This window comes from Clinocottus analis, unplaced genomic scaffold (assembly GCF_023055335.1).
Source record: "Clinocottus analis isolate CAN_PGR_092001 unplaced genomic scaffold, fCliAna1.0.p SCAF_28, whole genome shotgun sequence".
NCBI classification, from domain to species: domain Eukaryota; kingdom Metazoa; phylum Chordata; class Actinopteri; order Perciformes; family Cottidae; genus Clinocottus; species Clinocottus analis.
The window spans coordinates 1,877,227-1,902,593 of record NW_027176020.1 but is presented as its reverse complement, the minus strand read 5'-3'; the positions used below and the strand labels follow the sequence as shown (position 1 = coordinate 1,902,593).

Genomic DNA, 25,367 nt, shown 5'->3' with positions numbered 1-25,367 from the left:
TTTCTCGAGGGAACCAGCGCGACGCTGACTTCCTGTTGAGCGTACAAAGAAGACTCTCTTTGTTTGAGGTGATATCGTCCTATTTCAACTTTGTTTTCACAGCATTTTAAAAAAGAAAACTGCAAAAATACTTATTTTGGTGAGAAAAGTGATCAAACAAGAGAAAAGTAGGACGTCTGTCCTGCAGCGGTACGATGACCATGAAGTGTTTGTGGTCTCTCTCTCTCTCTCTCTCTCTCTCTCTCTCTCTCTCTCTCTCTCTCTCTCTCTCTCCATCATGCAATGCATGCTGGTCTTCTTCATCAACTCATCTCGCGTTCATACTTTTATGAGTGACCACATTTTCGACAACCTCTCTCCCGGTGGAGGGAGAGCTGTAATTGAATCACGGCTTTCCACTGAGGGAGAGGCACATGAAGGTGGTGGTGGTGGTGGTGGTGGAGGTGGAGGTGGTGGTGGTGGAGGTGGAGGTGGTGGTGGTGGTGGTGGAGGTGGAGGTGGTGGTGGTGGAGGTGGAGGTGGAGGGGGGTTTGTCCTGAGGGAGCGTTTTATCCGGGCCGTCGTAGAGGAAGCAGCAAATGATTGAGGGCGACGGAGCAGGAAGAAGAGCAGAGGGCAGCGCTGGTGGAGAGCCAGAAGAGTCACTGCTCTGTGTTTGGCCTCGATGGAGACACACAATTACTTTTATTTATGTATTTTCGACTGTGTGCTTGTTACTCAACTCTCCCTCCTCCAAAGAATACATATATTAAATGAAAATGTCACGTGAGAACTGGAATCAGGAGCTGAACCAGACGCATCCAACGGCTGCAGAAAATGCTACGCGTTTAGCGGAGTTAGCGGGGTTAGCAAAGTTCAAGGAGTTCAAGGAGTTAGAGGAGCTAGCGGAGTTTGAGGAGTTAGCGTAGGTAGCGTAGCGAAAAATTCAAATTTTTTCATCGTAAAACATGAAAAACAAGCGGGAAAACCAGACGGTTCTGTCCTTTTTTAAAATTGTGATATTTACAACAAAGATTTGAGAAGGAATCAAACATGATGTGCCGCACATGCACGTCTCCAATGTCACGTGCACGCCCGTGCTTGACCCCTCCTCCCCCCTTCTCCCCCGTTACGCAACGCTCCTAAACCGCCTTTTACTTAAAGTGTCTGCAACGCCGCCGCCGTCCATCTGCTCCGTTTTGTGAGTCTATTAACGTGAGAGACGACTCGTCGCCGACCCCGAAAGCTTTTAGCCGGATCGATGCATGAATATGGAAAGCACTCATCTTTACCGTGGAAACTCCAGGGGACTATTTTCTCCCCCTCGGGGGAGTCGGACAGTGCAGTGAACTCTCCTGTACTCTTGATTCAGTTATATTCTTACATATTCTGCCTGTTTTTCAGGTCCTCACGACATGGCGTCTCTACTTCCTGGCGCCAAAGGTTCCCGCTAAGGTACTTTCATCTCTCCGTGTCTCCGGTTACATGAACCTCTCGCTCCGTGAGGACGTCCTAACTCTCGTTTTGACTGTTTTCTGCAACACACACAGGTAGAAAACACGTTCAACTTCTTGGAGATCCGAGCTTTGACGTCCCACCCTGAGCACCAGGTGAGTTTTTCAAAATAAAACGCTTGCCGGTTGCGTAACGGCGGTTGCGTCACTTCGGCCTTCGGGGGAACGACAAAAGGAATGAAAAAAAAGCAGTCAATGCTCTTTTATTAACTTGTTCTCTGCTATTGTTGACGGCGAGAAGTAGAAGAAGAGTTGTTTAGGGAGGCGAGGTCACACAGAAGGATTTGTTTTTATCGTATTGTTGTCTGAGTTACGTCTCCGGGAGCTCGTGGGAAGGTCTTCTCATGCTCACTCGTCCTGATTTTTATGTTTCAGGCTTCGCTTCGGAGATTTATTACAGGAAAATAAAAAGTAGCCACAGAGGACAACGATCTTTAATCTCACAGGTTCCAGCATGAGGAACGCGATCGTGAACATAATCTGCAACGATTCATCGACTCATCAGGAAGATGATTCTCACCGACTAGTCAATAATGGATTCATAGTTTAAAAAATACAGCAGAAAATGCTCTTTTTCAGCCTCTTTAAATACGGATATTTCCTGTTTTTCTGTTTGTATTTCACATCAAACTGAACGACATTTGAAGACATCACCTTTTGATTTTAAAGAACACATTTTTTCAATATTTCCTGACGTTTCATCAACCAAACTATGACAATATAAACTATTACACGCTGATACAGAAAGCCATCATTAGTTACGGCCCTAAAAATAACAAACTTAGCCTTTTATTTTGAATCACTGTACCTTAAAAGTTGAGTTACAAGCCGCTGCTACCTTTGGTGGGTGTCCCCGCTGTAGCAAGCTACCGCTGCTGCTAGCTCTCCGCTAGTGCTGCTGCTAGCACGCACAGCTAGGCAGTAGCAGCAGCAGCAGCAGTGTGGAGCTAACAGCAGCGCTATCTTGCTACAGCAGGGAGCAAGAACAGCGCTAGCTAGCTAGCTTGCTAGCTTGCTACAGCGGCTTGTAACTTAACTGTGACCGTATTCTGAAATAGATGATTTGCTGGAATAATCCTGTTTTTTGTTCCATTATAATTCTTTCTCTTCTGGTTATTAACGGTGTAACGAAACAAACACAACGCTACATTTTAAGACGCTAACATATTAGCACGTCCGTGGAGGCTCTTGCTCTTTCATTAAGTGAAATATAAGATCCTAACCGCTCATAACAACTTGCCCACAGTCCCTGACGGCTCCGCCTCTCTGTCCAGGTGATCATCGACACCGACAAGTCCGGCTACTCGCTGAGGTTCGAGTCGCGCGAACACCTCAACCATGTGGTCGGCCATATTAACTTCGCTCTGTCTCGGATCTTCAACAACTCCATCTTTGCGTGAGTCATGCCTCTCTCAGGGATATGTTTTTTGTTTGTGTGTGTGTGTGTGTTTTCTTTTATTTAAAGGACCTTTTATTTGTTCAATTACCTGAAGATGAAGGACTCTTTCTCCCTGCAGCCCTTCCATCTGTCATTCAGACAGCGACCTTTCGGAGGGCAGCAGGAAGTATTCACCCAGCTCCGAGACGTCGGTGGAGACCCAGCGGGCCTGCGGTAAAAGAAGCATCGAATATGGACGTTTGCACACATGCACACATGAACAGGGGGGCGGGGCAAAGTCTCCCAGATGTTCTTTGAAAAAAATGCTCCGTCATGCAAAATAATAGATGTCTATGACTTGGACAAATGTTTCCGTGCATGTTTTTTTTTTTTCTTCTCTGCCTGTGTCGCTTGCAGGAAGCAGCAGTTCATCTCCTTTTGTTTTTTCTCTCTTTCTTTTTTCTTTTTTTCTCTCCTTCCCCTCTCAGGAGGCTTCTCGGAGACGTACGCCGCTCTGTGCGACTATAATGGCATCAGCTGCAAGGAGGAAGTGCAGTGGGTAAGAGCTGTGGGACTGTGGCTGTGTCGCTGTGAGTGCTTTCGAGTGTTACGCACAAAATTGATGGGGAGGTGTGTGTGTGTGTGTGTGTGTGTGTGTGTGTGTGTGTGTGTGTGTGTGTGTGTGTGTGTGTGTGTGTGAGGGGGTTGGGCATGTGCTGCATCTTAACTCACGGGGTAATGTTGCTCCTCCAGGACGTGGACACCATCTACCACTCACAGGACAGCCGAGAGTTTAACCTGCTGGACTTCAGCCACCTGGAGAGCAGGTGAGAGGGAGGGCGACAGCGGTCGAACAAAACACAACGCAACTCATGCGCACAACTCACTCGTTCACCTTTTCGGTTTCATGTCTTCCAGGGATTTGGCCGTGATCGTCGCGTCGATGGCGTACAACACCTGGTTCACGAAGCTCTACTGCAAAGATCTGCGCATAGTGAGTAGACACATTTTTACATAGTGGCCAAACCGTGGAATTACATCTTCCGGGTCCTTCCCATGATGCAATTGGGCCAAAACACACATAAAGTTGGAAAAGAGACTTTTTTTCCAGTACAAACTCTTCTTTAAAGCTACAACAAGGAACTTTCCTGCTGTGTTGATTCTGGCGCCCCCTGTGGACGAACGCGGTGGAGTCTCCCTTTAGAAATCCTCTCATTTTACTGCAGCGGGGTCCTGACAGTTCCTTCTTCCTTCCAGGGGTCAGAGGTCACCGAGCAGGTCCTGCACACCGTCAGCAAATCCTGCAGCCTGGAGGAGATCACTCTGGAGAACGCCGGCTTGAAATCGTGAGTTTTGATCCTTTTTTTTAACACTTTTCATACGTTCAATCTTCTGTTAACTCACATTGGGGGATGTGCGTTATGTCTCCCTCTCTATATGTTTATATAGAGACAACACAACAGGTTGTTGGTCTGTAATAACCTTTGGATCCACTTCACAGAGACTTCCCACAGAAGATGTCGGCTGCTCTTTCGGAGAACCCTGCGTCCGTCATCCACTCGCTCAACTTGGCCCACAACTCACTGGACAACCAGGGTAACACATCCGCTGCTCTGTGGTGGTCGAAGTTACTCTTCTAGTTTGACTTTAACTCCCTTTTTTTACGCCTCTTGTCTGTGCGCTGCAGGCGTGTCCAATCTAATCCAGCAGATGTGTCGCCTCAGCAAAGGACTTCGCCTTCTCAACCTCTCGAAGACGTCACTCACATCCAAAGGTTTGAGCCTCTAACAGCTTTAACACATGAAGCATAGACTTCTATACAACCAGAGGAGTCGCCCCCTGGTGGTCAGGAGAGAGAATGCAGCTTTAACACATGAAGCATAGACTTCTATACAACCAGAGGAGTCGCCCCCTGGTGGTCAGGAGAGAGAATGCAGCTTTAACACATGAAGCAGAGACTTCTATACAACCAGAGGAGTCGCCCCCTGGTGGTCAGGAGAGAGAATGTTAACACATGAAGCATAGACTTCTATACAACCAGAGGAGTCGCCCCCTGGTGGTCAGGAGAGAGAATGCAGCTTTAACACATGAAGCATAGACTTCTATACAACCAGAGGAGTCGCCCCCTGGTGGTCAGGATAGAGAATGCAGCTTTAACACATGAAGCATAGACTTCTATACAACCAGAGGAGTCGCCCCCTGGTGGTCAGGAGAGAGAATGTTAACACATGAAGCATAGACTTCTATACAACCAGAGGAGTCGCCCCCTGGTGGTCAGGAGAGAGAATGTTAACACATGAAGCATAGACTTCTATACAACCAGAGGAGTCGCCCCCTGGTGGTCAGGAGAGAGAATGTTAACACATGAAGCATAGACTTCTATACAACCAGAGGAGTCGCCCCCTGGTGGTCAGGAGAGAGAATGCAGGTTTGAGACGCTGCAGGTCCTTATATCCGTATAGGCCACGCCCATCATTCTTTCTTACAGATGTGCAGCTCTCCGAGCTCAGGTTGTGTTATTATTGTGTTATTATTTCTGGATCTTGTAGCCTGCAGCTTTGTCTCCGCGTTGACGTCTGGCTGCAGGCGGCGAGCGTCTCATCTCTCGGGTTCCCAGAGGAGAATTTAAATATTACATTGAAGCTTTCCGTTACATCTGCTGGTTCCTGCTGCTGGAGACCGGCATGAATAATGGAGACGCACAAAATGTTTTGAGAGGGTTCTCTGTCTTTTAATAATGTGCAACCTCTCCCTCTCTCTCTCTCTCTCTCTCTCTCTCTCTCTCTCTCTCTCTCTCTCTCTCTCTCTCTCTCTCTCTCTCTCTCTCTCCCTTCATCCCAGGAGTGGTGTCTCTCTCTCAGGCGCTGTGCTCCAGTGATGAGTACTCTAACTCTCTCCTTCATCTGGACCTGAGCAAGAACCCTGGAGTTCTCTCAGGAGAGGACGCCTCGGTCAGCACGCAGGAACAAATACACAACTTCTATACACTACTTCTATACACTACTTCTATACACAACTTCTAAACACTACTTCTATACACAACTTCTCCATCGATATGTGACGTTTTCTCCTCTTTCTTCCGCTTCTTTTCCTCCTCCTTTTCTTTTCTTTTGCTGCTTCTTTTTCTTCTTCTTCTTCTTCTTCTTCTTCTTCTTCTTCTTCTTCTTCTTCTTCTTCTTCTTCTTCTTCTTCTTCTTCTTCTTGTCCTTATTCCTCTTATCCTCCTCCTACATGTTCTTCTTCTGCTTCTCCTCCTCCTCCTCCTCTTCTTCCCGTCCTCCTCCTCCTCCTCTTCCCGTCCTCCTCCTCCTCCTCTTCCTCCTCCTCCTCCTCCTCCTCCTCCTCCTCCTCCTCCTCTTCTTCCTCCTCATCCTACAGAACTTGTATCTCTTCCTGTCTCAGCCTAACTGTCTGGTTCATTTGGATCTGTCGGGTACAGACTGCTCTGTGGACTCGGTGAGTATTTAATGTCTGGAAGCGACTGAACGTTAGAGCGAGAGAAGCGTCTCTCTCTCTCTCTCTCTCTCTCTCTCTCTCTCTCTCTCTCTCTCTCTCTCTCTCTCTCTCTCTCTCTCCTTCTCTCTCTCCACATTAACCTCTCTGTGTCTCCTGCAGCTCTTCGGGGCTCTCCTGAGAGGATGCTGCGCTGATCTTTCTTTTCTCAATCTTTCCAAAAATTCCTTCTCCCACAGGTTAGTCATGTAAAGATTACGCAACACTGAAGGAATTATATATCCTGCTCTTCTTCCTCACCATGAAGGCCTTCCTCTCTCTCTCTCTCTTTTCTTTCTTTTCTTCTTCTTGCTCATAATCTTCATCTCTTCATCGGGGCTTTGAGTCACCGGTACAAACGTGCCGCTTGAAAAAAGAAAACTCTGCATAGATAAGACTCATGAATATGGAAGCAGGAGCTTCTTCTTCTCCTCCTATTTATTCTTCTCCTCCTCCTCCTCCTCTTCCTCCTCCTCCTCCTTCTCCTCTTCCTCTCTTACACCAAAGCAACATTCACTATATGTCTCATGTCCGCTCTGCGCTCGTATATTTAAACCCGGCAAGTCAACGATGTGACTCCATCTGTTCTCTCTCTCTCTCTCTCTCTCTCTCTCTCTCTCTCTCTCTCTCTCTCTCTCTCTCTCTCTCTCTCTCTGTTTGCTGTGTTCATCAACAGGAAGGTGAAGGACACGCTGCCTCTGTTCCGGCAGTTCTTCAGCTCGGCCTTCAGCCTCACGTACGTCAGCGTCGCCTCCATGAAGCTGCCGCCCGACGTGCTGAGGTAACGCACGCCGCACGCCGCCCGCCGCACGCCGTCTCCCGGCGGTCCGAGCTCACTCCTTCTGTCCTCCCCGTCTCCGCAGGGCGCTCCTCTCGGGGTTGACCTCCAACCCTCACATCAACGACCTTCACCTGGACATCAGCGGCTGCGAGGTGAGTGACAGGATGTTTCAATGAGCGGGGAAGACTTTCAGGGAAACGCTTCAGCAGAGGAAACTGTCTGAGACACAAAGTTCCCACACTGTGCGTGACACTGAAGTCACACATCAACAGACGCACACACAAGTCGCACATCAACAGACACACACAAGTCACACGTACAACTATCGGCTTCCACTGAAGTCAAGGCCAAAAAAAATAAACGCTCACAATTTGCTCCACAACGTTTAAAACTTCAGATTATTTCTTTCTTTTTTTTTTTTTTTTTACAGGTTTTTAAAAAATGTAATTAACAAACTTTAAAATGTATTTAAAGGATATAATTTCATCCAATATTAGCTTAACTCTCTGGCTTTTAAAATATATATAATTTATTAAAGTAAAAGCTTATTCTGTAACACAGAATTACAATAAACTTAAGGTAAAAACATATAAATAAATAAGACACACAATACAAAAGAAATAACAGTATTGCACAAAAATATGATAATAGTATTGCTATGATAAATCTGATAAAATCTGATAAAACAGTAATACACACTATATTTTATTTTGATGCTTTAATGACTTTTACTTATAATCATCAAGTTGTAATAATCCTAAATCTCAAACAAACTGTAGTGAAGTAAAAAAAATACTCCCATCTGGTACAAGTAGTACTTATGTACAGTATTTAAGTTGTGTTTTCAGGTTTGTTCTCAGAAACGCCTCGAAGGATTTCCTTCAGATTGGTCAGCATCCATCGAGGCCTCGAGGATGAACTCATTAGCTTCGACCTCGCAAAACACTTTTATTTTCCCGCCGTAACTCAAGAATTCACTCGCTAACGATAACAACTTCACACGCACGTCAAACAGAAGTCCATCTGTGGATTTAAAACGGCTCAAACCCTCCAATCGGTTCCTATCAAGACAAAGAAGCGCTAAGCTAACGAGCTAACGAGCTAACGCTGAGCTGCTGCAGATCAGACTGCTCGCGGAGAGAAAAGAGGGATTCATGAATCTGCCTCGTCGCGGAAAAATAGAACAATTCCCCGACGACCGAACCTCAAAATGACTGGGATTCATCACGGCTGTGCATATGTTGGTTTTCCTCCCTCTCTCTCCCTCCCTCTCTCTCTCCCTCTCTCTCTCTCTCTCCATCCCTCTCTCTCTCTCTCTGCAGCTCCGGTCTGCAGGAGCCGCCGTGCTCCAGGATCTCCTCCCCAGAGTCTCCTCCATCGGCACTCTGGATCTGTCGGACAACGGTACGCCGTCTCTCTCCACAACCTTGACTCCTCGTCCCCGAGGGCGGGCGAGGCCCGAATCCAGACATGTTGAGCTTTATATTCATGTGTGTGTGTGTGTGTGTGTGTGTGTGTGTGTGTGTGTGTGTCGGCAGGCCTCGATGCAGACCTGCTCACTGTCCTCCCGGCTCTCTCCAGACACCCGTCCCTCAAACACCTCTTTCTGGGCAAGAACTTCAACATCAAAAACAGGTGCACGCCGTCCTTTATTGCACTTATTTGTGTGTGTCTATGTGTGTGTGTGTGTGTCTGTGTGTGTGTGCACACACTAGCTCGAATGCATGCCTGCGTGTCTGTGATTTATCCGCTCATGACTCACGGCAGCTCACCGCGGCCTCGCCTCTGCATTTCGTCCGCAGGGTTCTGGATGAAGTCCTGCAGAAGCTGGTTCACCTCATCCAGGAGGAGGACTGTGTGAGTCTCTCTCTCTCTCTCTCTCTCTCTCTCTCTCTCTCTCGCTCGCTCTATCCGACACACACAGATCTACACATCGAGCTCTTTGCATCGACGTCCGAATGGAAATAGAAAAGCAATCGGCTGCTGAAGACGCAGGAAAATAAATCACGTATTCTCTTTTCTCTCTGACAAAAACTGTTATATCTACAGTGGATATAGAGGATGGTACATTTTACTTAAAGGGGGCACTTACTAGTTTTTGTGTGTTTTGTATAGACCTGCTTCCACCCTCGTTTTAGCGCCAGATCCAACGTTTTCTCTACCGAATCCGATTAGCTCTTAGACTCTTTTATTTGTGGGCTGACAGACGCTCCGGGTACCAAATGTATCCGAGAGGAGTGAAGAGAGAAGTTTTATTACACAAACGTCCCCTTTCAGGCTTCCTGAACGCATCATTTTTGCATGTTCCCCCGTCGACGTGTCGCTGTGTCATCAATTATTGCTGTCTCTTCGCGGGCCCTGGTGTCCATATCACTACACACACATATTGTCAATAATTCATAACGGACAGCATGTTGAGTCATGTGTGCAGAGAGCAGTCACATATTTAACCGCTGCGCTTCATCCCCCTCTCCTTCATGTTTCTGATTTATTCCTGAACCTCCTCGCCACTTCAACCCGCATGGTCCCCCCTCTCCAGGCCCTGCAGTCTCTTTCCCTGGCCGACTCGCGGCTGCGCTCTCGCGGCACCGTGTTGGTCAACGCCCTCGGCAGCAACACCTGCCTGAGGAAAGTGGACCTGAGCGGCAACAGCATGGACGACATCGGGGCCAAGATGCTGAGCAAAGCCCTGCAGATCAACACCACGCTCAGGTGGGGGTGCGCGCGGAGGCCAGGAATGTTTCTGGTGCTCTTTGTGGAGGCGCTTGTTCAATGCAACTCATGTTGGTGCCCCGCAGGAGCGTGACATGGGATCGCAACAACACCTCCGCAGCCGGGTTTCTGGATGTGGCGCGAGCACTCGAACAGTAAGAGCCAAGCAGAAGCTTTAACCTTTACGCCGATAAGACACCGTGGGATTGGGGCATGCTGGGTATCCAAATGCGCATAAAATAAGACGTGTGAAGCCGGCGTAGTCGAAAAGATCGAAGGGAGGAGGAAAAGAAAACAGTCCGGCCCCTTTGTGGTACTAATATACTACAGACAAGGATCCATAAAGCTTTATTAGACTCCTACAAGCGCGTAGGGTTACAAAGAGGAGTCTGTTATTGAGATCCGACTCTGTAAAGTGTATTTATGAACAATCTAGTGAAATGTTACGGCAAGTGTCCTTTTTTTCTGAGTCGATAGAACTCTTCCCACAATGCTTTGCTGTATTTCAGCAATTTAAATGAAGTTAATCAACGTTGTGGTTCAGGAGATCCTTTAACTAACATCACTTGACTTATTCGTCTCTGTTCTGGTCCGATAATGGCCGCCGAAGGGCTAAAAAAGTTTTTAAAAAAAATGCAAAAGGTGCACTCAATCGTCCGTAAATAAGAGGATGTCTTTGTGTTCGACACGTGATAATATATTACATCTGTACATTTGTAGGTTTTCCACTTCGCTATCTGAACCGTTGCAGACTTCTCTTCAGGCTGAGGATGAAACGGTGGCAAAGATCAAAGTGTTGCTCGCTAGTTTGCGTAGGAGGGAAACGTTTGGGATGAACTCCGTCCGTTGGGGACATTGAAATAGAACACCAAGCTATTTTTAGCCCCTTTCCTCAAACATTGCATCCCCAAACTAAAAATAGTGTATTTCTGCAACTACTAGGGCTGTTTGAATAACGTTGTGTTATAATAAAAGGAACACATGTGAGATGTTGTTCAGATGTGTAAATATCAGTCTACATGTTTCTGGTTAAGAGGAAATGAAGATGACACACAGAAAGAAATGAAAAGGTTTCAAGTCCGCCTATAAAAAAAAGACTTTCAGGATTATTATTAGTTTGAAATGAAGCAGCTGTAAAGTCCAACTCTAACAAACCATAACACAACATGTGAACACTTTGTAAAGGTTGACTTTGATAAAGTGAAGCAGAAGAAAGTGAGAGAGGGTTTAATGCAGAAAACATTCAGGCGCAATGGCCCCAATGTTCCCAATGGGTCCCAATGGGTCCCAATGGCCCCAATGGGTCCCAATGGGTCCCAACGGCCCCAATGGGTCCCAATGGCCCCAATGATCCCAATGGTCCTAATGGACCCATGATCCCAATGGTCCCAATGGACCCATTGGGATCATTGGGACCCATTGGGGCGATTTAAATTTTCTCAATTACCAAAGCATATATTTCACTTCTATAATACTTATGGTGTTCAATACATCCACATACATCAGTTTGGGGCTTTTCTTTTCATATGATTTACAGTTTTATATAACATTCATGATTGGTTTTTAAAAGGCGAACCAATTCTTTAACCCAGTTTATTGTCTCTCTACTAGTTTTGTCTCCTTCAATAACTCGACCCCTTCCCCTCCTCTCTACTTCCTTCCTCTCTCTCTCTCAGTAATTTCACCTTGCAGTACATGCCTCTGCCCTTAAGTGACATCAGCCAGGCGTACCGCAGCGCCCCGGAGAGGACGGAGCAGGCGCTGACCAAGGTTGGCCTCCGCCCTAAACCACCACTCCACTAAACTGGCCTCTAACTGTGTCTGACTGCTGTTTGGTGCAGGAAATGTACGAGATTTATTCACTGAAAACAGCTGCTGCCTACTGCGGGGGAGCGAGAGAGCGGTTACTGACTGAAACATAGACCGTATACAAGAAGTGGAATTTTAATGATTGTTGTCCCCTTTCCGCAATAGTCACTGAGACATAAATAAACATTTAAATTGGTGTTGAGGTAGAAAAATGTTGATGCATTTTGGAAACCGGGCCCAAAAATGTGAAAAGAACAAACCCGCCTCCTCTCTGCATCTCCCTATAATTGCATCGTCGCTTGCATCCTTTCTGTCCGTGTTAACTCGCTGCTGCCTCTCAGATCCAGCGCTCCCTGGTGAGGAACAACCAGACGCAGCGCTTCTCTCAGCGGCAGGCTCTGCGGCTGCACCAGGGCCTGGTCACCAGCACCGCCGAGCAGGTACACGCAGCGCTCACCTTCCACCTGTCTTAATGTGTGTCTGCGCTTGTAAAACACCTCCGCCCACCACCCCCTTCCTTGCCTGTCTGTTTTCAAGGTGATGGAGCGCCTCTGCGTTCGCGTCCAGCAGCAGGTGTGCGTGCTGCGAGGCGCCGGCGGCGAGATGGAGGAGATTCAATCTGCCAAACAAGTGCTGAAAGAGGCCAGGAACTCCCGCGCTGTGAGTGTGACGCGTGAGCGTAATTTGCATTCATGTTTTTTTCTTGCAACACGGAAATTTAAATCTGTTTTTTTTTACCTGCGCAAGCTGTACCCGTCGCTGTGCGAGCTGGCGCACGTGCTGTCCGTGGACGGGCCGGTGCGCCAGCGGCTGGACTCCCTGTCCGGCGAACTCGCCAAAGCTGCCGACAAAGAGCTTCAGGTAGATCTATCCGGCGACCCGCGGGGCATTCGCTGGGTTGGCGAGACTCGAGCGACTGATCGTCAGGGCCCCTCCTCCCGTTGCAGGTGATCGTGGACTCCATGGTGTCGCTCTGCCGAGAGCTCTGCCCTCTGTCGGCCTCCGCGGCGGAGAGGTTGAGCCCTTCGCTGTCGTCCGTCTCCGAGCGCGTGTCCATCCCCCGCTCCGCCATCCGGACGGCCCTGATGGAGAGAGCGGCGCAGGACATCCACCGAGCCTTAGAGTAAGGGGACGGAGAACAGGAAAAAGGTGCTGGAATTTTTACGAGGAGGTTATTGATTTCCTCTCGTCTCTTCTAAACCCCGATCGGCCCGCAGGGAAGTGAAGCTGTCGGTGGTTTCCTACCTCACCAACTCCATCGTGGACCAGATCCTGCAGGAGCTCTACGCCACCCACAAGACCCTGGTAGATAACGCTTCCGGTTGAAGATATGGTGTGTCTTGAGACAAAGTGATTGAGTGGTGGTTTGGGGGGGCGGGCGGGCGGGATTGTCTCAGACTCGGCAGGTGTCTCATCTGAAACGCTGGGAGGGGGCGTGCGACGACGGGACGGGCTGGAGGTTCAACAGACACCGAGACTCTCTGGACATCACGGACGAGGAGCTCAGCACCAGCATCGTGAGTGTGAAAGCATCCAGACAGACCTAGATATGCATCTTTTCCACTTGTCCTCGAGCAGCAGCCCTGGTGCTACCTCATCTAATGCCTTACATTTTCCAATGCATGATCCAATACATCCATTTTCATCCGCTTATTCGGGGTCGGGTGGCGGTGGCAGAAGGTCCGGCAGGCCGTGCATTGGCTTTCCTCTCACCCGCAACACTTTCCAGCTCATTCTGGGAGACGTTCCCAGACACACTTGGAGATATAATCCCTCCAGCGTGTCCTGGGTCTTTCCCGCGGGGTCTCCTGCCAGTTGGACGAGCCTGGAAAACCTCTCATGGGATGAGTCCAGGAGGCATCCGAATAAGATGCCCGAACCACCTCGGCTGACTCCTTTGGAATATTTAGACTAAACTTGGGTCACTCTCCTCCGCTTGTTTACCTTACTAACCAAACTAGGGTGATGTTTAGATGGAATGATGGGTTTACCTCCGGGCTCTGGCATTTGAAACATTACACAGATTATTTTGACGGACGCACTTGAAGGTCAATGTTTGAAGAAGAAAAAGCCCTAAAACTCCGCTGGAGATGTTTCAGCAACACTTGGATTGACGGTGTATCGTCAGTGACACTGTGTGTTGTGGCCTTTCGAAGTGTCTCATTGATTGAAGGCCTTCAATTCCTTGACTGTAAGTCCGACTGGCGTTAATTCAGAGGTCAATTCAATTTAAGGTTTTGCTGTCGAGTAGGTTTTCCCTTACGAGGAGTTTGAAGAGTGGCGTTTTCTTTAGTTCTGATGAGCCAGTTGTGTCTTTATGGTGGGAGGCCTCGAGCACAATCTTTGTCCATTCCAGCCAATCACCTTCTCGGCAGCGTCAAAGATACGCTGCAGTCTTGCCCCTTGTCCTTGGCAGTGGCTGCAGCGTACCAGACGTTGAAGGAGGAGGAGGAGGCGGCGTTAAAAAGTGCACCCTCATTGAAGCTGACAATCAAGTTGTCCCCTTTCTACCAAGTGCCCCGGTGTCCACGCTGAAGTCTTACACACAATCAATGCGCGACAAGATTTCATGGATGCAAGCCAAGGCAATCAATCGTTGACAATGAGGCCACTCGCACAACCACACAACCACCTCACTGAGGTCGTGCAACAGGAGTCAAGCCTCTCTCACACACACCGACACCTTCGCATTTTACATTTCATATCTCGCATTTCAGTCACAACAAACTAAAATGTCATCAATTCATCGTTTTTATCTTACTAGACATTTTCGGAAATTGTTATACTGAGCAAAAAAAAGTATTTTTCTGAGCTCACGGTCACCTTTCACCAACAGATTCTAGGCAATCCTTCAAGCAACTCGAAACCCAATGCCCTTCAGTCCCTTTATGCCTCCGTCTCGGAGGCATAAAAATATTCAGATGATGTCATCCTGCATAATAATGAGACGTGCTTCTGTTTGTTGCAGGGGGATTGGGTATTTTCAAGAGCAACGGGCTCTTTTTTAAGTTTGTTTTTGCGATCGCAGACGTCGGTGGCGTCATTCATCCTCTGGGATCTATAGGAATACATCTGTTTCACGGCAGTATGAAGTTTAATACATAGTTTCTGCAAATTTTGGACCGATTTTGGACCGAAGTCCGACCAACAGGCTGGCGTTGCTGTCCCAAGAGTCATGCAACTAGCGGGGCCTAAAAACAACCATCTTATCTGCCGCCATGATGCAATCTTTCCAATGAACTTTAACTGTCACAAGCAGCCGTTTCAGCTGAGAAGATTGTTGCCGTAGTCAAAGTTATTTGCATCATCGAGCGTTCGCTCTGCAAAAAAACTGCATCGCTTGGCCTGCAGGAGAGCTCGGCTCGTTCATGCTACTTGACATGTTTACTTGTCTCTTCTTGTGCGTCTCACTCCATCGCCATCCCCTCAGCCTCTTCTTCTTCTTCTTCCTTTATTTCCTCGCAGGACACAATAGCCATTAAGAAGCACAGCTCGAGAACCAGACGGATACGACCTGTCTCCACCCGGCTGAGTGAGTACCGCTGTATATCCTCTTATCCTCCTCGCTCCGACCCCCATCCCGTCTCTCTCCGGGCTCCATTAGTGGGGTTTTCTCTCCCGTCTCTTCCGCCTCAGAAGTCCGTTAATGGCTGTTTATATCCGACCCGAGTCACTGCATCTCAGAGCGGTCGCCGCTTGTTTATAATTTGTCCACGATCGCCGTCGAGCCCCCTCCCCAGGTTTGTCGGCGCTCACCGGCCTCTCGGTGTGTGTGATCTCTCCAGGCCTGTGTGACGACTCCAGCTCCTCGCCGCCGCCGTCGGTGCCGTCGTACTCCTCGCCGCTGTCCCGCTCGGCCTCCTGGGAGGGCCTGGCGGAGCTGCCCACGCTCGGCCTGCCGCTGCATCACGTGACGCGGGTTCGGCCGAGGCCTCCGCGGCGGCACAAAGGAGGCCACGCCCCTTCTGAGACGGTAAGGCCGGCTGGAGTCGGCACCTTTTAACTCATTGGGCGAAGGAAAGTCATTTAAATTGTGTGCATTATGCCAATATATTAGTGCACCAGTCTACCCAACGTATCTATCTATCGTCTATCAAAACATATCTATCTATCTATCTATCTATCTATCTATCTATCTATCTATCTATCTATCTATCTATCTATCTATCTATCTATCTATCTATCTATCATCTATCAAAACATATCTATCTATCTATCTATCTATCTATCTATCTATCTATCTATCTATCTATCTATCTATCTATCTATCTATCTATCTATCTATCTATCTATCTATCTTTAAATATCTATCATATCTAACATATCTTTCTCTCCATCTATAATCCTCCCCACAAAGTGGACGGCTGCATTTTGATTACGCAATCTCACAGGAGCCGGTTTTCCATTTGTTCTATTGCATCCGGCACATTTACAAATGAAAACCCAGAGCGAGTAACCTCTTTTAAAGTGTGTGTTTGTGTGTGTGTGTGTGTGTGTGTGTGTGTGTGTGTGTGTGTGTGTGTGTGTGTGTGTGTGTGTGTGTGTGTGTGTGTGTGTGTGTGTGCAGCATTGCAGTGAAAATGGAGGAATCAGCCCTCTTGATGACGGACTCCCAGACTTCTATACTAAAAGAGTTCTCCCTGACAGGTAAGAGTTCCTCTGCTATTATCTCTATAATAGTATATATATTAATATATATATATATATATATATATATATATATATATATATATATATATATATATATATATATATATATATACATTAACATGTAATTATTTTCTGTTTGCTTATTGTTTGGGAGATTAGTCTCTTTTCCACAGTCTGAGATATTTCCATGATTGGCAACAACATTGATGGCGTTGCTTTGCATCACTGCAGCGCTCTGTAATACGGCAGCGATGCCCCTAGTGGCCACGAGGAGAAGAGCATGACCTCGCAGGACCAATACAGAATATGTCTCAATCTGATGGGAAAGATTAAAGACTACTATGTTGAAGCCAGGGCTCTGGATTGAAAGCCTGATATCATAGATTGGATGATTTTCAGTGGGATAAAAAATAATGTAGGTTTTAATGGATTTCAATGGTCTGAGTGTCAGTACTGGAGGGACGTTGGAGATAATTCATCTCGGTGAAGTTGTTGTCACTTGAGCTGCTTTGAGAGTTCAAGGACATCCAAGAGAAGAAGACATGTTTACTCATGGACTGTCTCGTGGTTAAAACCCACTATTTTCACGTTGTGATGAAATGAATGGACAGCTATGGGCGGAAATCACCACAATGCGTGATGGGAGATCATTCTCGACAATGATTGTTGGACAACAAGAGGATGTTTTCCTCCATTTTTCATAAATGAGTTCCTATGTGAGCGTATGACAAAAGGGAGGATGTAGCAACCCGAGAACGTCACACAACTATTGTGCGCACAAACTACACACTCCTCCAGAGAAGACGAGTGACCGTGAACAGAGAAGCTTCAATGGGAAATGTGACAAAGATGTGACCTCGGTTGAAGCCCTTATAGAGCACGCCAAACCACAAATACTATCGGTTGCATCATTTATAGATAGCGTACTTCCTTTAACCGGAAACGTTCACCCCAAAAAATGAAGTTATACAAACGTGACACGAGCCCACCCTGTTCAAGTAGTCGTTTGAACCCAAAGGAGTTCTAATACTTGTGTTATGGTATATCTTATTTTTCTGAATTTTATTTTATTTATTTTATTTATTTTATTTATTTTATTTATTTTATTTATTTTATTTATTTTATTTATTTTATTTATTTCATTTATTTATTTTATTTTAGTATTTTATTTTATTTATTTATTTTATTTTTTTGAATATTTAAAAAAAAAAAATCTTTTATAACATATTTTATAACATTGTGAGTGATTCTGTGCAATATTTGCCAAAAATCCATCCCAGAGTATTTCCAGCTCCATGGTTCAGGACCTTAACAACATCCCACAAACTAATAACACACCTTTCTGGAAAGGTTAGGACCTGAGAAAAGCTTTGACATATTGGGAAGGAGTTTTAGTTAAAAAAAACAAAAACGTGTTGTTTGGTTCAAAAATAGAAAAAGTTACTTGTTCTATTTGAAGACATTGATGGATTTTTGCTGCGGCTTCTGCTGGTGCTCTACGACACGGAAGCAGAAACATGCTCCCTTCAGGGAAGCCTCTGGACTTTTTATTTGATTTAAAAAACACAGGTATATTCTCAGAAGGGTTACGGTATTGTAGCACTTTAAATAAAGTTAATAAAATTTGTGGTTGTGGACATAATTCAGTTGACGTTTAAAAAGAAAAGACTTTGAAAATCCCGCGCTGAGTGACTCGAGGCCCAAAAGGTTAAAAGTTTTCATTTCTGCATTTTTCTCTCCCCACATCCCATCTTTATTGAATGACTTTTTAAATGAACGTATACACCTGCGATCCAACCGGCCCGCTGCGGCGCTGACAGCTTCTCTCCAGCGAGGCTTCATTTTAATTGGCTGGTGTTTCGTGTTATTATAATTCGAGGGGGTTGTGTTCTCCTCTGACCGCCGCGTTGTCTCGTCTTTGAAGTGCTCTTCGCGGTTCGATGTTCGGCTTGTCTTGGCGCTTCCTGCGGGCGGCTCCGAGGCAATTCAATCTGCCGTCCGTCATCTTTTGCACCATCGCAGCATAATTTCAGTCGCTCTTTGATGATTAGAGGAGCAGGAGCTGGATGTTTGGAGCGTTTTGGGGGATGAGTTGCATGTTGTTGATCAAAGCGGTGCAAGATTCAGGAAGGAGAAGTGTTTTTTTTTGTGTTTTTTTTCACACACATCAAAGGAGCGTGTTGGGATTTATTTAAAAATGTGACAGGTCTGCTTTGGAAATGAACAGGAAAAGTTTTCCAAAAGTTTGTTCCTACATCAATCACGCAAATAGAAAAGTGAATGTTCTAAAAAAAAAAAAAGGTATGCAGAGTGAGAACGCAGCAGTTCAGTGAGCTTTTATTTTGGCGGGGAGCTGGATTCAGGAACAGAGCTGCCACGGCTTATTAGTACAACAGTGCTCCTCTTTTTTTTTAACACTGCACATCATCAGGTCAAAGCAGCCTCCTTCAAATATGATTGCATTCATAATAATTATTTAAAAGAATAATAAATCTGTTGTGAAAGGTGTCGCCTCAAGCTGCCCGACACCCCGATGAGGACGAGCCGCTCAACCCTCTCTCACCTCTTTCCAGCCAGCTCTCCTCTCTGCACAAAGCCCACTCGTTGAGGAGGAAGAAGAGGAGGAACATGCTCGCCATCTTCGGTTTCCGTAGAAACCGCAGCCAGACGCTGTCCAATCAGGGGCCGGAGTCCGAGGCCGAGGTCTACGGGGACGGGTGCCACTTTGTTGCCACGGCGGCGTCGGGGTTCGTGTGCGCACAAAACACACAAAAACACACACAACGCTCACTTAGGGAAGCTGCACGCGCTCGGATCTCAAGGCGACGCGATTCTTTTCAAGACGATTCACGTTAATCAGCTGCATCTTGTGACGCGACGCACATATTTTTAGATTCGAATGACTCACAGTTCCCGAGGATATCGTTATCGCCGATGACGCTCTCCCATAAATCCGCTTAGAAGTCACAGGAGGACTTTAACTTCAGGACTTGCCACGTTTTAGAAAAGCAGATTCCTTCAGTCTCAAAGCCCTCCAGTGATAGCTGGCTTTATATCCAATGCAACTCTGCAACAATAATCTGATAATAGGGCCAGTTTGTCAGACTTTGAAAACACCTGCGTCCCATAAAAATATGCACATTTTCTTTCCGTATTGGATTCACATTCCTCTCTCGCGTCCGCAGCACTGAACTTCATGAACACCGAAACAAATATCGCTCCTTTAATCTCCTCCAATCTCCTTGTTGACACCAGAAATGGCCGAGAGCTGCCAAAAGAGCCGGCGCTCCGATGCCGGCGAGTGTGCACAGATGCGTCCGACAGCCGGCGGCTCCCGTCAGCCGAGTGGCTGCAGAGATGAACTGTTGCATGTTAATCACGGATTAGGACGGCAAGATGGCCGATTCCTGCCAGCGAAAAAACAAAAAGATACTTCTTAATTACACTTCTGTGTTTTTTAATCTGCTGGACAGGTCGTGCAGCCGTAACATCTTCAGTGTTTTGGGTTTTTTTCAGGACGGCCACGGAGAACGTATACACGCTCCTGCAGCCGCCGAGGTCCGCTGCCAGAGCCGGATCTCCCGGCGAAGGGGCTGATGGGAAAATGAGCGACCACCAGGGGAAGAATACTCTAGTTTTGAGTCCGCCGCCGGTGCCGAGCGTTCCTCTCTCGGCCGCGGGAGGAAGCAAACACCCCTTTTATTCTCCCAGAGAGGTAAAGTCAGTGTGACCCGCCCATAAAGAAAATAACAACCAACTGACCCGTATTTTATGTTTCAAAGGGCTCACATGTTCTCCTCAATGACAGTTTGAAACAGTTTAAAACTTGGTTAAGGTCGTGAAATTAAGCTTTAACAAGAAAAGCAACTAAAGTCCTTTGTTAGGTTGAGGCAACAAGAGTACTTTGTTAAGTTGGAGCAACAAGAGTACTTTTTTAGATTGAGGCAACAAGTACTTTGTTAGGTTGAGACAACTAAAGTACTTTGTTAGGTTGAGGCAACGAGAGTACTTTGTTAAGTTGGAGCAACAAGAGTACTTTTTTACCGCCTGTTGTGTTTTCAGCTGAAATCCGAGACGGACGCCGTGTTTGAACACCCGCTAGAATCTGACAAGTTCTGGGTGGACGACAAGCAGAGGCCGACGGAGACGCTGCATCCGGCGAGGCCGAGCGACCAGCAGCCGAGGACGACGGAGAGGCCGCCGGACCGGTACTGGACCGAGAGCAGACACCTGGACCGGCAGTGGACCGTCGACCGGCACACCCAGCGGCAGATCGACAGGAAGATAGAGCGGCAGTGGATGGGCGGCAGGCAGATAGACCGGTCGTGGTCGGAGCACAGGCCGGCGGACGCGCCGCCGGACAATCAATGGACGGAGGGCAGAACGGCGAGCCGGAGGACAGACAGACAAGTGCAGCTGCTTCTCTTGGCTCAAAGGCCGCTGCCTCCGTACCCGTCGGACAGGACGCCGTCGCCGAAGCAGGAAACGGATCCACAGAAGAGCGCAGAGGCGGCTCCTGCGGCTCCTGCGGCTCCTGCGGCTCCGATGGCTCCGGCGGCTCCGATGGCTCCTGCGGCTCCGGACTGGCATCATCAGGACGCGCAGGGTGACAGACAAATGTGTCCCGACGCCAGCGGAGGAGGGTTCACGGAGGGGTGGAGGAGCAGCGGAGGAGGACGAGCATCCAAACCCGATCCCCCGCCGCAAAGCAGCAAACCCAACATGTCCAAACTGAGGCCGAGGCATCGTCTCGAGAGCGCGGACGCTCTACCAGGTACCCCGACGTCTGGCTGCCGCGTTCGGGAAAAAAAGGACGTTTTAGAGCTTTGCGGGTGACAGCGACTTCTTTTTGATTCGTAGGTACGGAGGAGGAAGGAGACGTGGAGAAGGACCCTGTGAAGATGGAAAAGAAAGAGAGGGAGAAAAGAAGAGACTCGGAGGGTCATCCTCCTCCGATTCCAGAAAAGGTGCGCATCAATCGAATGGTTCAGGACCGCTTTGTGTCATTAGTGTAAATCCGGAGTTTTTGACTTGTGCATGTTTTTTTTTTGTTCTGGTCCACACACAAAAAACAGCCAAAGACGTCCTCGTATGCGATTTTTCCAAAAGAATCAGCCACTGAGAGGAGCTTGCCTCCTCCTCCGGTGCCTCCTCCGGTTCACAAGCCCGGCGTGCACGGACTACCGGACCGAGCTGCGAGTCAAGGTACCTCTAATTATGAGAAACATGCTTTTTTTTTTCTTAGCAACTGCCTGACTTTGATATCACAGTTAATGGTGTGTTTTTTTTTGGCTCAAGATCTTATTTGGTGATAACAAGGTGCAGATAAACAGCTCAACTTGCAGAGAACTTTTAATGAACATGAATATTTGCTTGCTTGTGGACGAGAGGATCGATTCCCTCGTATCGATCTGTTCCTCTTGAAGCTGCAGCGGTAGTCGGTGTTGGACTGCAACTACTGCGCCGTGACTTTCTGGGTCTCGATTAACTTTCATGAACTGATAAAACACTGAAAGGACCACACCCAGACCGGACCTGTCAATCACCTTGTAGCCCCGCCCCTAAAGCGTAAACTAGAGATTGAGACATAAACTCATGTTTACAATGTTTACTGAGGAAATACATCAAGAGAGAAGTAGAGTCACTTATAGATACTTCTATACAACCAGAGGAGTCGCCCCCTGGTGGTCAGGAGAGAGAATGCAGCTTTAACACATGAAGCATAGACTTCTATACAACCAGAGGAGTCGCCCCCTGGTGGTCAGGAGAGAGAATGCAGCTTCAACACATGAAGCATAGACTTCTATACAACCAGAGGAGGCGCCTCCTGGTGGTCAGGTGGTTCCTCATCACATGCAAACTAATTTGTCTTTCACACCTGTTCAGGTGAGGAAGGACTGCGACCTCCGGCTCCGGTGAAACCACAGAGGAACCGAAAGGCCATGTCCTGCGATGCAGGTGCCACTCGTCTTTTCTCCCATCACAATACACACAATTATCAACCCGCACGCCGTATATGCATGCATGCTGGGAATTCTATGTACGTTTATCAGTGTGCAGACGCGTCCGTATCTAACTGTTAATTTGTGTTTTCTGTGTGTTTTTTTTGTCCTCACTGAACTCAGGCACTGACAGGGAAAGCCCTAATAACGTTGAGAAGCCCCCAAATCGCAAACCCCCCGTGAAAAAACCTAGACTACCCCAAAACAGAAATAAGTCACTGGACTTGTCTGGTACACGTCTCTGTTTTTTATTTGTGTGTGTGTGTGTGTGTGTGTGTGTGTAGCAGATGTTACTAAGTGTGAGTCAAGTGGTAATACAACTAGCACTATATATGATGCTAAAGAACATAATGATTAACGAGAAAAAGTAGAAAAAGATAACGATAATTAATTATTTCTACACGATGTGAAGTGATACTCGTATTGCTCAGCCACGGACGCACACATATATATATATATATATATATATATATATATATATATATATATATATATATATATATATATATATATATTGTTTTTGGTTGATGATCAGTGTCCTGTCCTCTTCTGCTTCATAGACAGCCTGGACTCAGCCTCCGGTCACAGCGAGCTGTTGTGATGCTCGGGAAGAAAAGAAAAGAAAATTATTCATTTCATTTCAACGGGGACACGAAGAAGAAGAAGAAGAAGAAGAAGAAGAAGAAGAAGAAGAAGAAGAAGAAGAAGAAGAAGAAGAAGAAGAAGAAGAAAAACATAGGAGAAGGGGAGAGCCAGAGAGAAAATGTCAGACAGACATCATAAAGCATTAATAATCACCCGCTTCTGTTGAAACGCTCACTTTTCTTAAAGGGACAGTACCGATGTTTAGAAGTGTGTCTGTGTGAGCTTCTTCTGATGAGTTTTACTGCTAAGCGATGTTCTGTGTGGACGTAATTTAGACTAAAATAATCTCTATATTTAGAACATCTTCACCTTGATGTCAGACACACCTTTCTGACTGAACTGAAGCCGTTATCGCTGCTCTCTGCACACACACCAGACTCCATTCACAAAAACACACATTTAACCTGTCAGAGCACATTTCTATATTTTATTTTATGTCGTCCTGAAACCACAAGGTGGTCACAAGTGTCCTTGAGCAAGACAATGAACCTTAATCACTAAGGATGGATGAAAGATTTACCCACTTTAATTTGCATTTCCAGCGCCCCACCTGTAATACCTCCGCGCCCCACTAGTGGCGTGCGCTCCACGGTTTGATAACCGCTAAATTAAAGAGAAAATATTCTACATATTGATTATTTTAAGAGTTTATGGCAGATCATTACTTTGCTCCATAAAACAACCCGTTGAACGTCATAGAAACACACTTTTAAACATGCAAACTATCCCGTCGGCGTCACCTTTCTCTTCACACAGACTGTCTTTGCTTTCCCCGTCACTTTGAAAATCTCTTTTTTGTGGCTACAGTATTTTAAAAACAGTATTTGCTACTTTAGAAAAAAACCCAAATGATCATTGTCTTGTCCGTGTCGGAGCGTTGTGGCTTTGCTAGACAGAAAGAAAGAAAAAAAGATGAGAAAAAAAAATGTCTTTATTAGAATGTGATTTCTTAAAATCCTGCGACTGCGTTTCTGACCGCTGATACGGCCGATTGCCTTGGTTGACACTTGAACATGAGTTGCTTCTTATCAGATGAAACTTGATGATTTGTATCTAGTTTTGCTTTCAGGAGCTGAAAGGTAATATATTTTATAGAGAAAAATAAATATTATGTATGAGCACCCTCACTGTATGAATAAAACACTGCTGGAAAACTACCAGGACTCTTGCTGTGGCTGTTACCGTTAGCTTGCGTTAGTGCCCGTTAGCTTGCGTTAGTGCCCGTTAGCTTGCGTTAGCTGAAACAGGATGTGGTTTCCTGTGTACTTAGATGAATTATGTCACATTTAAATGTATTGTTTCATAAAATGTGAACAATTAAGATGATTTAAGAGATGCCGCTTACATTGAAAAAAAATGGGGCAGATTTTCACCAGTAAAAGATGAAAATAAGATAAAAATGTAGCTGTGATAATAAACATATCGCCATGGTAGGTCATAATTATGAGAAGAAAAGTCAACATTAAGAAAAATGATGAGATACAAAGTCAGAATTATGATATAGAAAGTCAAAATGTATTTCTATCTCATAATTATGTCTTTCTTCTCTCTACTGACCACCAGGGGGCGAAGGATGTTGTGCAGATATGGATGTACATCTGTGTACTTTCAGAGGGAAATATTGTACTTTTTTTACTGTATTTATCTGGCAGCTTTAGTTACTTGTTAATTCATTAATTAAGGTTTTTGTGCAAATAACGTATATATATATATATATATATATATATATATATATATATATATATATATATATATATGAACAGAATCACAAAGGTATAGCTATTTTATAATTAAAAAATATATATTTCCCCTATTGTACTTCTACTTTAGTAACATTTCAATGCAGGACTTGTACTAGTATTTTTACTGTGTGCTAATCGTACTTTTACTTAAGTAAAGTAACCTAAATACCTCCTTCAGCGTGCCTGTAATTAAAGCTAATTAAAGTCTAATTGGTTCAGTATCACCCTCAAACATTTATAAATAGACGTTTAGAGCTGATAACAAAAGCTGCAAACAAACAAACAAACAAATAAATAAATAAAAAGACATCCGAGTGACGCCTGACTGTCATGGCAACCTCATATATTCAGAAATCAAAGAATGTGATAAACAGCAGGGGGCGACTGATGCCTACAAATGAGGCACACACACACACACACACACACACACACACACACACACACACACACACACACACACACACACACACAGGTTGTCATTAGCAACCGAGCCGTGACCTTTCTCCTCCACAGACGCTGTGATGTAAGGAGTCAGACAGGAGTTACTGTGAGGAAACCTCAGAGGGAGAAGCATTAATCTGTATTCATGTTTATTATTATCATCCTGAAGCTCGTTTACTGACAGAAACCTGAGAGTCATTCTGACGAGAAACTGACTCAAGA

General features: G+C 46.2%; 1 protein-coding gene across 3 annotated transcripts in view; it reads left to right on the top strand.

The window, feature by feature from the left end:
- The window catches only part of LOC137795508 (capping protein, Arp2/3 and myosin-I linker protein 3-like), a 28,746-nt gene extending 4,627 nt beyond the window's left edge, over positions 1-24,119 (top strand). Inside the window, exons 3-40 of one of the 3 annotated variants that reach the window (XM_068593029.1) lie at positions 1,384-1,434; positions 1,530-1,589; positions 2,768-2,889; positions 3,011-3,105; positions 3,360-3,430; positions 3,625-3,698; positions 3,790-3,865; positions 4,129-4,217; positions 4,373-4,467; positions 4,559-4,645; positions 5,713-5,822; positions 6,250-6,327; positions 6,487-6,563; positions 7,040-7,144; positions 7,227-7,296; positions 8,467-8,548; positions 8,683-8,779; positions 8,947-9,001; positions 9,684-9,856; positions 9,943-10,011; positions 11,533-11,626; positions 12,007-12,105; positions 12,203-12,325; positions 12,413-12,526; positions 12,613-12,788; positions 12,883-12,970; positions 13,063-13,182; positions 15,131-15,197; positions 15,451-15,638; positions 16,233-16,312; positions 18,889-19,062; positions 19,832-20,030; positions 20,378-21,089; positions 21,176-21,282; positions 21,391-21,520; positions 22,202-22,273; positions 22,441-22,548; positions 22,878-24,119. In XM_068593029.1, coding sequence (XP_068449130.1) covers positions 1,384-1,434; positions 1,530-1,589; positions 2,768-2,889; positions 3,011-3,105; positions 3,360-3,430; positions 3,625-3,698; positions 3,790-3,865; positions 4,129-4,217; positions 4,373-4,467; positions 4,559-4,645; positions 5,713-5,822; positions 6,250-6,327; positions 6,487-6,563; positions 7,040-7,144; positions 7,227-7,296; positions 8,467-8,548; positions 8,683-8,779; positions 8,947-9,001; positions 9,684-9,856; positions 9,943-10,011; positions 11,533-11,626; positions 12,007-12,105; positions 12,203-12,325; positions 12,413-12,526; positions 12,613-12,788; positions 12,883-12,970; positions 13,063-13,182; positions 15,131-15,197; positions 15,451-15,638; positions 16,233-16,312; positions 18,889-19,062; positions 19,832-20,030; positions 20,378-21,089; positions 21,176-21,282; positions 21,391-21,520; positions 22,202-22,273; positions 22,441-22,548; positions 22,878-22,918 — 4,428 coding nt within the window. In that variant the 3' untranslated portion in view covers positions 22,919-24,119. Of the gene's footprint in view, positions 1-1,383; positions 1,435-1,529; positions 1,590-2,767; positions 2,890-3,010; positions 3,106-3,359; positions 3,431-3,624; positions 3,699-3,789; positions 3,866-4,128; positions 4,218-4,372; positions 4,468-4,558; positions 4,646-5,712; positions 5,823-6,249; positions 6,328-6,486; positions 6,564-7,039; positions 7,145-7,226; positions 7,297-8,466; positions 8,549-8,682; positions 8,780-8,946; positions 9,002-9,683; positions 9,857-9,942; positions 10,012-11,532; positions 11,627-12,006; positions 12,106-12,202; positions 12,326-12,412; positions 12,527-12,612; positions 12,789-12,882; positions 12,971-13,062; positions 13,183-15,130; positions 15,198-15,450; positions 15,639-16,232; positions 16,313-18,888; positions 19,063-19,831; positions 20,031-20,377; positions 21,090-21,175; positions 21,283-21,390; positions 21,521-22,201; positions 22,274-22,440; positions 22,750-22,877 lie in introns of those variants that run through there. The other 2 variants (XM_068593030.1, XM_068593028.1) reach the window with 2 other exon arrangements.
- The last annotated feature ends 1,248 nt before the right edge of the window (positions 24,120-25,367 follow it).